This window comes from Tenebrio molitor, chromosome 8 (assembly GCF_963966145.1).
Source record: "Tenebrio molitor chromosome 8, icTenMoli1.1, whole genome shotgun sequence".
Classification (NCBI taxonomy): Eukaryota; Metazoa; Arthropoda; class Insecta; order Coleoptera; family Tenebrionidae; genus Tenebrio; species Tenebrio molitor.
This window is the reverse complement of record NC_091053.1, coordinates 19,018,356-19,034,227: the sequence shown is the minus strand read 5'-3', so window position 1 is coordinate 19,034,227 and position 15,872 is coordinate 19,018,356. Positions and strand designations below refer to the sequence as shown.

Genomic DNA, 15,872 nt, shown 5'->3' with positions numbered 1-15,872 from the left:
GAACATATTATTTAATAAGAGTAGAATGCAGTAGATTCAACGAGCATGAAGGCTATTACCCACGAAGATGAAGTCTGCTGCATGAGCTGCGGACGAGTGCTGTAATCATCCAAGTGGGTAATAGTCATTACATGCTAGTAGAATACGATACTTATTACATACTTCATTTTATTTTAAAAAAATCGTGCACAGAGAAATGTATCATTTCAAAATAGATAATTGTAGTACAAATATTGCGCTGTATCATGGCATGACCTATGTGATGATTTGTAAATGGAATTTTACGGTTGGCCACTACCCGGTGCGTTACTATTCATTACGCACGGCCCTGGATAATCAATAGTATTATTTAACAGTATTAAGGCATATATTAAGTATGTACTTAACTTAACAAGTCATAACTTAAGTCCTTTTAACATTTAGGTACTATATCAGATACCTACATTATTGTTTAAATATTTTGAGTCTTCAATCTTATATGTATTTTGATATTTTTGAAATTTCATTTTGTTTGTTGTAAAATTTTAAATTGTCCATCACAATATAAACTTGTGTAAATTTTTAAATATCCTTATATTTGCATGAAATGTTTTTATTATTTTTTGTAGTACTGCTTTTATATAATAATTATATAATGATATAACAATGGCATTGTGTAGGTATAACACATTTATAATAAAATATTATAATAATAAATTACTCCCACATAGGTGTAGTAATTTGCATAAAATGTCCACTTTCTTGACGCAATTTTCATTTCTGAAGCAATTATGTGATTGGTTAAGGTTTTGAATTTCCAGGTCGTTTTTATAATATCAATCCCATTCTATCTTCCTCAGTGTCTATTAAACAACGTAGGTTAGGTATATCAAGAGTCCTGTGGAATTCGAATATATTTGATTTTAGCCGCTCTATAAGAAATAGAGAAACAGAGGTTATGTAAATCCATTAGTAACAGGTTTTTAATAAAGACTTTTGTAAGATGAAAAGTAGTTAGAATATAGAAAAACTGAAGAAGATCACAAGCAAAACAAGTGAGACGTCAAACTCACAACTGACGATAAGATTTAATAGTTTGATATTTGACTGTTGACATCTGATTTGACGGCTCGACATAGTTCGACACAATAAAATTACAGAACCGCACAATTCCATAGGACAGGACTCTTGGATATACGTTCTTTTAGATTTCTTTTTGTAGGTAGTTTACAAAAGAAAGCAATGCTTCTAACTTCTTAATTAGCTATAACTTTTAAATTCCTCTAAACATGACTGTGTTAATTAAAGTTCATAAAAGACGCAAATTACCGAGCTAGCTCTAAATAAAAGCCACACAATTTTCAATTATTTACTAAATAAAGGTTCACCCGCAAGCTCGTTAACGTTTCTAAAATTTAACCTAAATCGCTAATATTTTCGTTCACGTTCACGAAATTCCTATTGATTCATTTCAGGTTGACTAAATTCAAGAGATGCCTTACAAGCTTACATTATTTAAAATAATAGTAATTGTAAATGCATAGCGATATAATTTCGAATACTCAGACATTATCTCGAATTTTCTAGTTTCTTGACTTCAAAACGCGAAACCGAACCAATAAATTAAAAAATGAAATGTTTAAATGTTTTTCTTGTGACGCACAACTACAAATTAACGAGCTGTTAAATAACACTTAACAAAATAACTGAATGTTTGTGTTTTAGTTTCGTCATTTAAATGTCTATCTAAATCCACAAAATGTTCTATTCTTAAAAATAAATTAATATCGCTTTCGCGGAAAATTGAAATGAGTTATTGCTTTCACTACAAGCATACTCGTATAAACCCACTACTGTTGATTCATTCTTGTGTTGTAAAATCGTTTTTCGCTACCGCTTGCTTTAGAAGTTGATAAAGATGATGTTGCCGAAGGTCAAGTAGTGTATCGAGTAAATTTACAAAAACCATTTTGTGAAGAAATCAGGTAAATTTGTAGAAATGTCAATTTATAAAACAAGCCACTTGATTTTCGTGGGCTCTAATAAACAAAAAGGTAATGGGATATTTTTTTTATTTTACTACCTTAGGACACTAGTAAAGTTCATTCACGTAAGATTTTCCTCGTCAAGGTTAAATTATTTAACTTTTTAGCTGTGTGATTTTTACTTCAAGAATATTTTAGCTATGTATGTCGCCAATACGGGCTGATCAAGTAACCATGTCATGCTAGGTCGGGATAGGAATTTTTCAGTTCTTGGCTACATTTAATTAACGCAATTTTCAATTTAGCTGTTAATAAAACCCCTCCCTTTTTCGTTCTTAGGAATAGAATTTTATGAAAAAATCTGTGACTTTATTTCACACGTCAAACTGACATTCAAAATTAAAACCGTCAAATCGCTCCAACACGATAATGTGAAAATTACTAGGAAAGGAGGCGCAGGATGCAACATGACAACAATTTGACAAGAAAAATCCCACGTGAATGAACTTTAGTGAAAATTGGTTATTTTATAAGTATTATCCCCATGGTGCTTATTAAATTTTTTGCACAATCGAAAGCATTTTTTTTTCCAAGAGAAAACAGTGTTAGAAAATTCAATTTAGTGTAATCAAAAGTGGTAATTTCTTTTGTGTAAGGTTGGCAATATCAAATTTGGCAGTTAGTTGTCAACACCTCATTGTTACATCCGTTCACATTAAATTTAGATTAAATGACAAATATATACATTAATAAATAATAATAGTCGGTGTTGAGGTGAATTTTGTAAGTATGGTAATAATAATAGTCTATCAGTGTGTTACCAACATAACAACAAAAAAAAGTAAATTAACGCTAAATAGAAAAAAATGTGGTAAGCAAAACGTGGTATATAATTGTCCGATTTGTTGCGTTCGTTGCATAAAATGTACTACTCATGTAAAAATACTTACATTTTGCAATTTATCGCATAAATAACTGTCTAAAATTTCGAGTTGTTTGTTCATTTTCTTGAGTAGGTTATGTTTGGTTGCTATGCAAACGGCGTCGAATATAATAAACAATCAAATGTTTTTTATTACATTAAGTTGAAATTTACAAAATAGTGTATGACGTGAAAATGAGTGAAAGTGAACAAATATGACCAGAAAAGGCAAAGGAACGGTGCAGAAACTTTCAAAGAAATTATTTACCGCCCTTGGGTTTTTTTTTGTGATTTATCGGCAACCAACTTTGGCGGCAAACATAAGTTACTGCTCTGGAAACGCAATCGAAAATGACAGATCGTGCAAAAATCATCTACAAGCTGTCCCAAAATCACCAGAGGAGCTCATATTGGCGCATTCTTTGCAAACATCCGAGACAAAAGTCATAATGAAATTATGTCGAGACTCCAATCGTTTTCAACTGGGACACTGCAGAACAGGGTGCTTGTGCGAGGCCAGTTGCGCTTTATTAAATTTAGAAAAAAGCGCTGAAATCAAAATAAATCACGATAACCGTACTGAATTTACCAATATCTGTCAGTTGGCTGTCACATATCTGTTCATTTTTGTCTGAAGAATATTGCGAAATGGAAGTAATTTAGCGTGAATGTGGACGTAATTCTGGAGCTGCCGAATGGAAATAAGCGATTGGGTGTCGAAATAGACGACACATGAAAGAAAATGTTTTTTAAGACTCATAAATCGTGCAAGAAACACAGACACTGGTTCGTATCGAGTTTCTGGGCACCCTCGAGATTCAATCTTGGCGCTCATGCTGTAATGATAGTATTCTCAACCTTGGTTAATAATATGTATATTAGCTATTGTTTGTCATAAGAATTAAAATAAATTTAAAATCTGAAATTTATCATTTTATCTGGTGTAGTTATCGAGCACCATTATTTAAAATTAGTATTTTTCTTCAATATTTTTTAAAATATGACTTCAAGGAAGCTTTTATACAAATGTTCTCCCTAATACAAGGGTGCATAATTGTACAACCATTGGTTAAAAAATGAAGTTGTTAGAAAAACAGGCTTATTCACGAGGAAATTTTCGTTATATGCAACCCAAAATACAAGAAACTCCTAGAACTAACTTGATATTTTGTTTAATTCGAAATAAATTAGCAATCCAAGTAGCTTGGCGAATATTATTAATCATGACACTTTCTCTTTATTGAGGTTATGAGCAAAAGTTAATATAAATGTGACAGACAATGAGACCCGCAATCGTTGATTTAAGTATTATTATTTATAAATTTAAGAAGCTAGAAACCATTAGAAACTCTGGTGACTAACCCTGTATAACATACATCTTTTCTCTCGGCCACTTTCATAAAGTATCGATTTGTATTGTATCTTCTACGATTTAATTTCATTTAATTTAGATCAAGGGAAATGGGTTCTTACTTACATCAATTGCTTCAGGAGCGACTCAGGACTTTGAAACAGTTGTACTGCATTAATCATAATTTTTTAAAACGAACTATAGTGAAAATAATGTAAGAAGTCCCGCGGCAAAAATGCGAACTAATGAATGTTTCTATGGTAATGAGCAAACATTTTGAAAGTACATTCAAAACAATAAATCTTCGTTTAAGACGTTGTCATTGATTTGAACAATTCAAGCTAAATTTTCATTTTTGCAAGATATCGAAAAAGTAAGAAACTTTAAAAATTTATACAGTGTGATTGGAAAAGGATGAGGACAAGTTGAATTTGGCGCCATAAATTATAGTGCGTTTCATGTTTTGTGTGTGGCAGTTTTGCTTCAGAAGAGCCTCGCTGTCAAGATTTATCCTTAGGTTTCCGTCAAACCAGGGTCAAACCCATTGTTTTGATTTCATTTGTCAATTGTCACAATTTGCAATTCCCCAGTAGATGCGCCCATGATCATATCAAGCTTTATTTTTGCTGTCAATACTTGTTACCAACATGACAAATTATTCACTAGGCGCCAAATTCAAATTGTCCTCATTCTTTTTCAATCACACTGTATCTTCAACACAGACATTATTTAATGTGCAAAAAATAGCCACACAATTTACTATAAAATTAAAATTTTTGTTTTGAATGTAGTTACAGAAATATTAGCGCTGCTGTCAAATTTGACATGGGACTTCTTACATCATTTTTACTATAGTTAGTTCATCTGAGTTCATGATTTTGATGCAACAATTTTAGGCACCAATTGTGCTTTGACTGTTTTGGTGTAATCCGCCTCAATTAACTTACAAAAGTGAAACATTATACTTTAAAAAATATAACTTGTACGTTAACAACTTTGTTATTTATAACGTGGTAACCGGAATGGCTCATAAATCTGTGCGACAATGGAAGTTGATACTAATGGAGCAGGTAGGGTTTATTGTTGATCCCCCAATGGAAAGCGGATATTTGCAATTCCAGTCGATCTTGTCAGGTCTTTGCAAGTTGATTTAACAAATACCGTGCCTTCAAATAAATTCAGAATTAGAGTAGCCTGTGATTTTATTATGAAGTTGGCAACATGCAATTTTTAAAGACAGCACAGCAGTGACATTTGACAGCACAGTGTTTATTCTGATCGTGACATAAAACTATTGACAACTGTCAGTGCTAAAAAGTCTACCAACCGTTAATAGACAAAATATAGAAGTCACAGCCTATTTGCTATTGCTATTTGCTACTACGGTAAATAAATTGTATCGTGGCGTGATTTATTTAGCTAGGATTTTTGTATTTTTAAAATATAAAAAGGAATAAAACTTTATTACGGGAATAATTTATGTCCTTTTATCATTTTTGTTGTTTTTCTTAACAATACAGCACTCAGTACTTAATCACTAATTAGTAGCAAAAAAATCAAAATTGATTAGTCATTAATATAGCTCAATTTGAAAACGTAATTTCCCTGGTGATGGCAAACTCTGCCAACTGATAGAAAGTTTCAAATTATGGACGCTTCGATAGTCCATTAAGCTTTACTAACTATTTAACTATTTCCGATAACGTAATCTCTTTCTGCCGCAGACCTACTAAACATTTTATTTCTCTCGAGGGTTCATCCTTGCTAAAAAATGAATGTTTCTCGTGAAACATCATAAACTATTTGTCCGGCCAAATCATTTAAGTAATACATAGTCCAGTTGCAAAGACTTTTTGCACTTCTGCACCAGTTCTCATCACTATCAGATTTATGGTGTTTATTTGTCTTTGCCACAAGGAAAAATGATAAATTGGACGCTTTTTCCCTTCTCGATGCTTTGATAAATTTGCTTTTTATGGCGATGAATTCGGTAATCATTTCCAAGCAATAACTCTCTATCATTGTATATCTATGGGTTTTTATAAAATATACAGTTTGCTCATTAAATTTAATGGGATTAATGATTTTTGTCAACTAAAATCTTTAATTGAATAATAATAATGCTAAGTGTTCCAAAATGATTGCGGTATCGTAGTATTTTTGACAATTTGAATGTTTTCGCTTTTGACGCATACTTGACAAGAACCGTCAAAATGGCAGGTATAAGAGAGGTTAGGTTTATCAACCAAACAATATTAACTAAATCAGTTTGTAATGGTTTTAGAATACCTAATAAAATGTTTTGACTAGTTTTCGTTGGGTAAACCCAAGGCATCATTTCACTTTCTTGTGAATTTTTGAATATTGACAACCGGCAATGAATGACAGGAATGATATTTGACACCTGCCAGCGGCTTGGAGGTTATGTTTGGTGTAGTGTAGTGCGGGACGTTATCGTCGAAAGGTGGCAAACTATTTTTTCCGATCCAAGCGCTCTACAATACTACAATCATTTTTGAACACTTTGCATTAATAAATGAGATCTTCAAGAAAATATTGCAGAATGTTTAGAATAATATATTGAGAGTTTTTTATGATAATGAAGAAGTTTAGCTGCTGTACTTGCAAATGAAAAGAAAATAATGTATTTTGATATTCAGTCTTGTTTTACCTAGTACGTTTGTTGATAAATATTTCTTTAAGGTATTGTAAAAGTAATGAGATGAAATATTTCGAATTTAATATGGAAGAGAGCGTGCTTGGAGCCGCTCATTTCCGTCTTTTTTGGAAATTGTTCCTCAACGCTCATTTATTAAATTCTCATTTCATTACAGTGAAGCCGGAGTTTAAATATATAGGAAATATGCACGGAAACGAGGTCTTGGGTCGCGAGCTGATCCTGAAACTGGCTGATTACCTCTGCGAGCAGTACATGGCAAGCAATCCCAACATCCAGGCTCTGATAGAACAAACCCGAATCCACCTTATGCCCTCCATGAATCCAGACGGCTGGCAACTCGCTACCGACACGGTGAGATTGATTGCCCCAATTATTCCTTCCCTTCTCTCCAATTCATACTCAAATAAGATCCGACGTCTTCAGATTGCTCTTGCTCCTCTTTCAGGGCGGCAAAGATTATCTGATAGGTCGAACCAACAACAATTCCTTCGATCTGAACCGAAACTTTCCCAACTTGGACCGGATCATGTTCACCAACGAGGAGAACCACCTCGACCACAACAACCACCTTCTGGAGCAGCTGACGCGTCTCAAGGAACCAGTTAGTCCCACCCAGTTGGTCTTGCATTGTTTCACGACGAAATGTTTTCAGCTTCAGCCAGAGACCAAAGCTGTGATCAGACTGATCATGCAAATTCCTTTCGTGCTTTCGGCTAATCTTCACGGAGGAGATTTAGTTGCTAATTATCCGTATGACGAGAGCAGGTCTGGCATGCCGCAGCATGAGTACAGTGAAACTCCAGACGACGAAACATTTAGGTCAGTACAGCTTGACAAAAACAGCTTGGCACATGAAAAGAGAAACAAGAGAAGGATATGGCTAGGGTTGTAGGTACGGTACATTCAATCAAGCAAATGTGCTAAACAGTCCGGACTGGGATCATTTCAGTCCACTACGCATCCATCAGCCATGTGCCAAGCTGTTTTTGTCGAGCTGTACGCGGTTTTAAGACTTTGCTGGTACAGATGTCTCGGTTGAGTTGTTTGCAGCGAGGAATTACTAAATGTAAGGGTGAGGAATTGAAATTTGCAGATATTTAGCTCTTGCGTATTCGTCGCACCACGAGGACATGGCCAATCCGAGGAGGAGGGGTTGCGGTGAGGCAGACAGTGCTGGCTTCGCTAAAGAGGGAGGAATTACGAATGGAGCTAAATGGTACAGTCTTGCTGGTGGTAAGTCTCCAGTTGCTTAAATCTAGGTAGAACTGATTAGTTAAGTCATAAGTCATTATAGTCGAGTTGGATTTGTTGTGGCAACAGTTTATAGCAAAGACGCAGCAGTGAAAACGAGTGCGGGAGGGAAACAGTAAATTTGGAGATAATAAAACTGCCACAAAAGTTCAAACATAAATATCAAATATGATCAAAAATCATCTTCTGTAATTTTTCTTATGCGTTTCTGGCTATAAATAAGATAAAAAAGAACAGGAGTAAAGCTCGAGGGTTTATAAGGAAAGTATACGAATCAAAATTTACGAGATGTTTTCTCCAACAAACCATTATTACTGTATGGGGTACTCGTCCGCTTTATGTAGGTCGGAATTTTATGTCTTTTATATGATCATTTTTATTTTCACCTGTGATTTTATTTGATACAACGATCAGTCCTACTTGGGCATTTTATTTCTATATTGCAATCTTATTATCGTTGACAAAAAACTAAATCGAATACTCTACATTACGGTACGAGGGCGGTAAGTGCTTTATAACAGATCGAGAAAAATTGAAGATTCGGGTTTTTTCGCTTTTCAAGATCTGCTATAAGCACTTTAACATAAAAAATACTGTATGGGTATTTTAGTGATATGAAACAGAACAATAGAACATTTCAATTTTAGTCTAAAATTCGATTTTTTACATTTTTTTAAGATGAAATATTTAATTATGTGTGCTAAAGAATTTGGCGAAAATTGTTTTATTACTGCCATTACATATTATCAGATATTTCGTTTTTTGCAATTTCACATCAAACACAATAAATTTTAATTGCTCGAAATGTAGATTTTCCGCTAGAATTTTTTCAGTTAACGATTTTATTACATTTTTTTTTAGCATGTCATTGAAAATCTAAAACATATTAAATGCAAGCAAAGCGTTTAAAATATTTTTTTTAGAATGATTATTTTTGATTTTGGACAAAAATACTTGAATAGCATCAAGATGGGGTTGGCAGAACTGCAGAAGTGATAATTTTTCAGAACGTGAAGCCAGTTTTTCAACATTTACTGAAAAAAATAATATAAAAGACAACATCTTCTAATATAAATTTCTATAGGGTATCTACAGGGTGTCTTAAAATTATCGTATTCCGAGTTCGGGGCTTAGTAGGGGACATCCTGTTGACCAAGTAAAAATGTTTAAAAAAAAGTTGCTGTCACTTTGAAAAAAATATCAAAGTTGCCAATATTTGTTCAAAAGTACCTGATTAATATTCTAGCTACGTTGTACTGTCCTTTTGAACAAAAATTGGAAAAATAAAACTTTTATTTTTTCGAGATAAATCTGTTTTTTCAAGAAATGTCTTTTCATTTATATTTTAATATTTTCCATAATCATCCTCACCATATTTCAAAATGAATGTCAACCATTTATATTTTTTATTTGAAGAAAACACGATGAAAAGTTTGAACCTTCAGAAACCCCCCCCCCCTATATTTTTTATTTTATTTTTTCGAGATTCCTGAGATTTTTCCCTACAGGACCCCCGACTTGGAATACGTTAATTTTGCGACACCCTGTATAAATGATTGTCGGGTCAAGCCAGCTTTGGAAAAAATATTATTGTGCCGCCTTTTTGAAACACATGCCCAATTATAATTTATTATTATCTGTCACTTCTGGCATTAATGGTGCTTTATTCGCGCTTTTCAATCCAGTTTTCGTTCCTTAGATTCGTTTCAACACAACACAGTTAATAAACACCAAAAGTCTGTATTTTTCAATACAAATTGTCCGGTTTTAGAGCTAAACAAAATTTGTGAGGGTGGGATTTAGCGAATAACCTAACCTGAAAATGTGAAATTCAGAATTTGCCGAATTTATTCTACATATAAAGCGGCACATTTAAAATTTGACAAGTTTTTATAGTAAGCTAGACCAGACAATGAAAACTGCAAAGTGACAAGTGTAAAGTGTCAAATGTCAAATTTACAAATCCAGAACAGGCGGCAAATCTTGAAAAAAGAATTTTTGCGATATTGTCAAAAATCTAACGGGACACGGTATCAAGTCCGGATGTTATTTTATCAAAGAATATTTTTAATTACTTTACAAGAATTTCTTCTTTCCTTATCCGTTTGATTTTATCTCGAAATGAAATTCTGATCACATTACCTGGACTTTGATTCAGTTTCATTAGTCACGTTTTTCCCAATCTACGAATTGTTCTGTTATAATATCTCGATTCATAAATATTTATGCCTTGCTATCGAAGGAAACCCTCACACCCCTTGCCCCAAAATGCCATCCTTAAACGGTATACGTATATTCTCCTATTGATTATCGATTAGGACCCTCATCTTATCCATATTTGTTTTAATCCGCCCTTTATTTCACCTCGAAGTTTTCCGGGACGAAATGTATAAAAACTTTTGTCATGTTAGCTTCCTCGTTAAACTTAATTATGATTGAAACCCATAAAAAGCCTAACGTGATTTGAGGTTTCCTCACGTTGATCGTCCCCCTCATAAAGAGACAATTTTTTCGCCAGCATCTCCCAAAAATCGCGTCTGTTTTTATACCATGCAAGTCAGAATTGAAATGATTTGTTACCCCCTCGAGACATCCCCATCCGTTGTCTCCGAGATTGTGTGTACGTTTTCAAATTTACGTCATCCGCAGGAATGCAGGATTTCAATTATCTCTCCAGCAACGATTTCGAAATAACTTTAGAACTTGGTTGCAAAAAATACCCACCGGCCACTGAGCTCGAGCATGAATGGGAGCGAAACAGAGACGCCTTAATTCACTATATGTGGCAAGTAAGGGTTGGAACGTGTAAATGAGGGTCAAGGGACAATCTTGGTTTTTCGTTTCAGACACACATCGGCATTAAAGGGATTGTTTATGACAGCGTCTCCAAACGGGGAATAAGCAACGCAGTTATACACGTGAAGAACGTCACCAGGGGACCCTTCCAGGACATTCAGCATGACGTTACCTCAGGTAAATAAGTTTTTGGCCTGTCTTAATTGTTCAAAGCGGGAAGTATCAAAGCTATCTACGATACCTAAATGTGAAATAAAGGAGTTTTTCGTTAAAGTAGGTCGTGCAAATGCTTTTCATTGCTATTGTAAAGCAAACATGTTCTTTGTTTAATTATTTTCAAAATAATTGTGACAATCGCCCATTAAAAGAAACATTTTATTTTATCCCAAAAAATGAATATAATTTATTAATTCCATTCGAACAAATATCGGGTGTTCATTTAAATGTATCCTCCAAGTAGACATTGAAGAGTCGATTGTGAACGCACCACAAATTACAGATCACGAGATCACGGATCAGCCGCTTTAATCTAACCTCACTTTTTGCGTTGTTTGTGTTTTTACTCTGCAGACCAGTTACAATTTTATAGAAGGAAAAATAAATTGCGCTTATCTGTAAAAAGTAATTAAGGGCTTAAGTCACAAGTCAAACAATCTTCATCTCAAGAAATTCCTGCACATTCATCGTCAGCCCATCGGTTACATTTAGGACTTCATTTAATCCACCCCTAGCGGGGGTAAATTTGAGAACAGGTCACTGCAGGAAAGGCAACTCGGTTCTTCTGAAGAAGACGTGGAATCAGGTTGCGTTGTTTTTGACTTGTTCGCCATTTGAATACTTTTTTGTGTTCTATTTTTACTTTAGAAACGTAATTTGCGTCTTTTTTTGTACTTTCCATTTGCGAGAAAAAGAAATGTGACAATTCAGCACATGCAGCTCAAAACCGGATACCTGTATCCGGTTTTGTACAACTGTTTGGTGTTCGTCGATTCCAGAAAAACAAATACATACATACCATTTTTTACATACCTGTTTGTGGTTTTAACCCCTAAATTCCAACAATAAACTCCTTGAATAAACTTGATCAAAACTTTTAACATAACCTTACTTTTTTTAAATTCTGTAACGTACTCTGTAGATGAATCTGTTGGTAAGCCACGCAAAGATACCCCCTTCACCGGCCTAACTGAATATACTTATTTCAACTAGGTGGTTTATCTCGGAAAGAAAAAAATAGGGGTAGAATATCCGCTTTCGGACAACTATAGATAGGTACAGTTTTGGAGAACTCTCCTCTACTTTTTTTGACTTAAATAACTAAATCTGGTGAATCTAGTAATTTCTTGGTGTGATTTACACTTTCATTATTAAACAACGATGTCATTTTCACTTACCTATTCCTAGTTTAAAAGCGGTTTATCAAAAATTTGTGGATTTTAGAGTAACTATCACAAAGTATGAAATGAGGTTATGTTAATCACAGCTCTCTTGTAGAGAGGGCTGTGTGTTAATGCTGCAAGAGCTTCTCGACACTTCTTGGTAAATTTTGTCAATTTTTCTCACTGAATATATGAAAACACTTAAAAAAGTACAGTTTTGTTTGTTTTGTAATTTTTTCTTTAAATTTTTTGAAAGAAGTGCAGTGTAAATTTAACGTTTTCACCAACATAAAGAATATCATAATAAAGGTTCTAAAAACAAAAAGATTTGAATTTTGCAGTAATTCAGTGCAACAAAAATAAAATCCCTTTTGATTATTCAAGTCCAAAAAAAAAATTAGAAATGAAACATCTCTAAAGTATTTTTCGAATTTTCTTCCACCTCTTTACTTCTTAAACATCGATTGCGCTCTTAAAAAGCGACAAAAGTGCAGTTATCAAGGAAGCTATTGTGTGACCGTTTATCGAGACAAGTTTCCCAAACTTGTTTTCGGAAAGAAACATTTTCTTTTATAAATTCCTATCATCAAACGCTTTAACTTGTTTTGTTCCTAAAACGTCTTTTATTGTAATGGGAATTGATTTTCCATTAGATTCGTTTAAAACATCAAGGCCAATGTGTAAAGTTCCAACATAGCAACGTAGGTACTTTTTAATCGTACACATTTAAATTTCACTTAAAATTAAATTACATTTTTTATTCAGTTATACCCACACATTTCAAATCGAGAAATTTGTAACTAATTGCATTTATTTCATTATTTATATTAAATTTGCTGAACAAATCCAAACCCCAAGGAATAATCGTAACGAGAGATTTTCTGAGAATTTAATTTATCCAGTTGCATGACTAGAGCAAGAGCAAGAATTTTCTGTCAGTTCAAAACGCGTTTCTGAATAATTTCAACATTAACGAAGTTAAAATAATTAGACAGTATTAAATGGATCTCAAATGATGGAGTTTTATATTTGGAGAGCCTTGCAAGACAAAACAAGTTTTTTGCATAAATTGATCTTTGTAACTGTTTGTGATATGTTAGATTCATCCGGTCTAGTAGGTACAAAGTATTTGAGTGTTTTGAATTTTGACGCATATTAGAAAAGTGATACCAACTATCAAGTACTGTCAAAATGACAGCTATAGCTGTCAGCTATAGTTTATTAACTTAACAATACATGATTATTCAGATAAGAATATCTGAGTGGAGTAGGCAACCCAAAAATCATCAATCAATGTGGTGTCCCCTCTAAAGAAACCTTTTCAGTTCCTGAAACGACGTTTCTTGAATTATCTTCTTCACAAAATATTCAAATCGTACCCAAGCTATGTGCATTTTATCAAAACATTCCCATATTGTGTCCACACGTTTCTCTACGGTTCTCTTCTATTCACGTTACCACTTTGCTGTCAAAAAGCATTGTTACTCCATTGTGCTAGCACACCAACAAGTTCCAGTAAAATGTACTTTTGGAGCAAAACTGCACCAAAGAAGCTTATCTCCCGTTTTGCTCTTACTTTTATTTGACCCTTAATTTTTGTTTTAGTGCACGATGGAGACTACTTTCGGCTTTTGACCCCAGGACAGTACAGAGTGACGGCGTACAAGGACGGTTATTTGCCGCATTCGAGGATGGTTTCAGTGACTAACCCTTTTCACTCTCCAGCGCAAAGGGTCGACTTTGCCCTCAAACCTATTTCGGCAAGTTCATGGCCTGAATTTTTACAACGCTACCATTATGTTCCAAAGATAACACACATACTTCAACCCTTGGAACTCACCGATTATAATTAGAACAATTTCAATTAACAACAAATAAAAACAGTTTCTTATTTTATTGTTCTTCATTCAAAACAGTTTCACTTTATTACCTTTTAAGTTCTGTAAATTTTTATTCTCGGCCTAAAATATATTTCTTTCACCTCTCTGTTTTGTTTTTTAATTTTAACAATTTTTATTCTCCTTTTTATTTTCCTCCTACAAGTTTTTAACACATTTTTTTTTCAGCATGTGCATGGAAAACATTTTCACCTGAATTCATTCTTATCTGCATGAGTGGCGTTTAATCAACATATCACCACTTTTTCATTTAGATTAAAATCAATTGTTGATATTTTAGGTGCCGCCATATGTGAGAATTCAGTCCAATAATTTTGTTGACGCAAAACTCGATAACAAATATGAGACATTACAAGACTCTTGGAATAATTGGATTAATACGAATCGAGAGCCGATAGCGGTTCAATAATAATTTATTTATGAATGAAAATCTTGTATATTTTTGTCTTCGACGGCTTTACGCCGTTCTAAAAATTTTACTGTGAAAAAGGATCTCGTAATTTGACTTTGTAGCATAATTCGAGTTCAAAACTAAATTACTAAATGTGTAAAATAGTTTTCAATATAAATTGTGTATCGTTTCTGCTGTACAAAAGAGCAACAAATATTGTTAACGTTGTGTTTATTTCTGTGGTTAAAATAAATATTTCAATGCTATTCATTCATTTTATAGTTGATTCTAGATTGATAGATGTTTCCAGAGCTATCATTAGAAAAGCTACAAATCTTTCAGATTCAATTAAATTATAATTAATTTTATTGACTTGTTACAATTACCTAATAGTTTTTATTAAAAGAATTTATCGTAAAATGTACATGTAATTTTCTTATTAAAAATAAAATCTAGTATAGAAAATCCTGAACTATTTTCGTTTTTATTTTCTGTTGGGTTTTGTAAAACAAGTTCTGTTCTACCCGAAACCCCAAGGCACTATACGCGGCGGACCAATGAAGTAATAAACTGGCGTGATCTTCACGTGATTAGTTATTAGTAAATCAGAGGCACATTTTTCATTTCCTCCCCAGGACTGCTTGCTGAGGCTTTCCTCACCTTTTCAAGCACAGTGGAAGGAAATTTTCGGGATGGCGTGAGCACTGACCCACCCTTCGCCTTATCTGTGATAATAAGACCTGAAAAAAACCCACACCAGATCGGGCGGGATTTGAACCCGGTACCCTTCGAATGCAAAGCGGCGCGCTAAGCGCTTGGCCACAGTGCTCGGTTTCTATTGATTAAAGAGCACGCGTTAAGAAGTATGGTGCAGCTCAATGCACACAGCTGAAATTTTCAAGTTTCCGCAAAGTGCGTTGCTGTTTCACTCAACTCAAATTTGGCGAGGCAGTATAAATCAGGTTTTTCACGAACTGTCACGTGAACACCTCGTGACTACTCCGCGGGTTCGCCGCGCCGGGTGTAGTATTGTGACAGCTTTAGCTTAATTTTGATCAATTGGTAAACACTTTTACAGATATTTGATTAATTTTTTATTTTATCAATAGTCATTCCTATCGTATTATTATTTTAGATGTAATGAATCTCACAAATGCTCATTAGTTCATTACTTGTCGAAGGTTGACAACACAAAAAGCGCATAAAGGTATTACGTATTGATAAGAAATAATGAACAACC

General features: G+C 33.8%; 1 protein-coding gene across 3 annotated transcripts in view; it reads left to right on the top strand.

The window, feature by feature from the left end:
* LOC138136805 (carboxypeptidase E-like) overlaps nt 1–15,104 on the top strand; it is a 19,788-nt gene extending 4,684 nt beyond the window's left edge. For all 3 annotated transcript variants that reach the window (XM_069056117.1, XM_069056118.1, XM_069056116.1), the window contains 8 exons: nt 7,072–7,268; nt 7,363–7,518; nt 7,570–7,736; nt 8,011–8,150; nt 10,818–10,957; nt 11,015–11,141; nt 13,949–14,103; nt 14,522–15,104. In XM_069056117.1, coding sequence (XP_068912218.1) covers nt 7,072–7,268; nt 7,363–7,518; nt 7,570–7,736; nt 8,011–8,150; nt 10,818–10,957; nt 11,015–11,141; nt 13,949–14,103; nt 14,522–14,650 — 1,211 coding nt within the window. In that variant the 3' untranslated portion in view covers nt 14,651–15,104. The remainder of the gene's footprint in view (nt 1–7,071; nt 7,269–7,362; nt 7,519–7,569; nt 7,737–8,010; nt 8,151–10,817; nt 10,958–11,014; nt 11,142–13,948; nt 14,104–14,521) is intronic.
* Nucleotides 15,105–15,872: the final 768 nt, after the last annotated feature.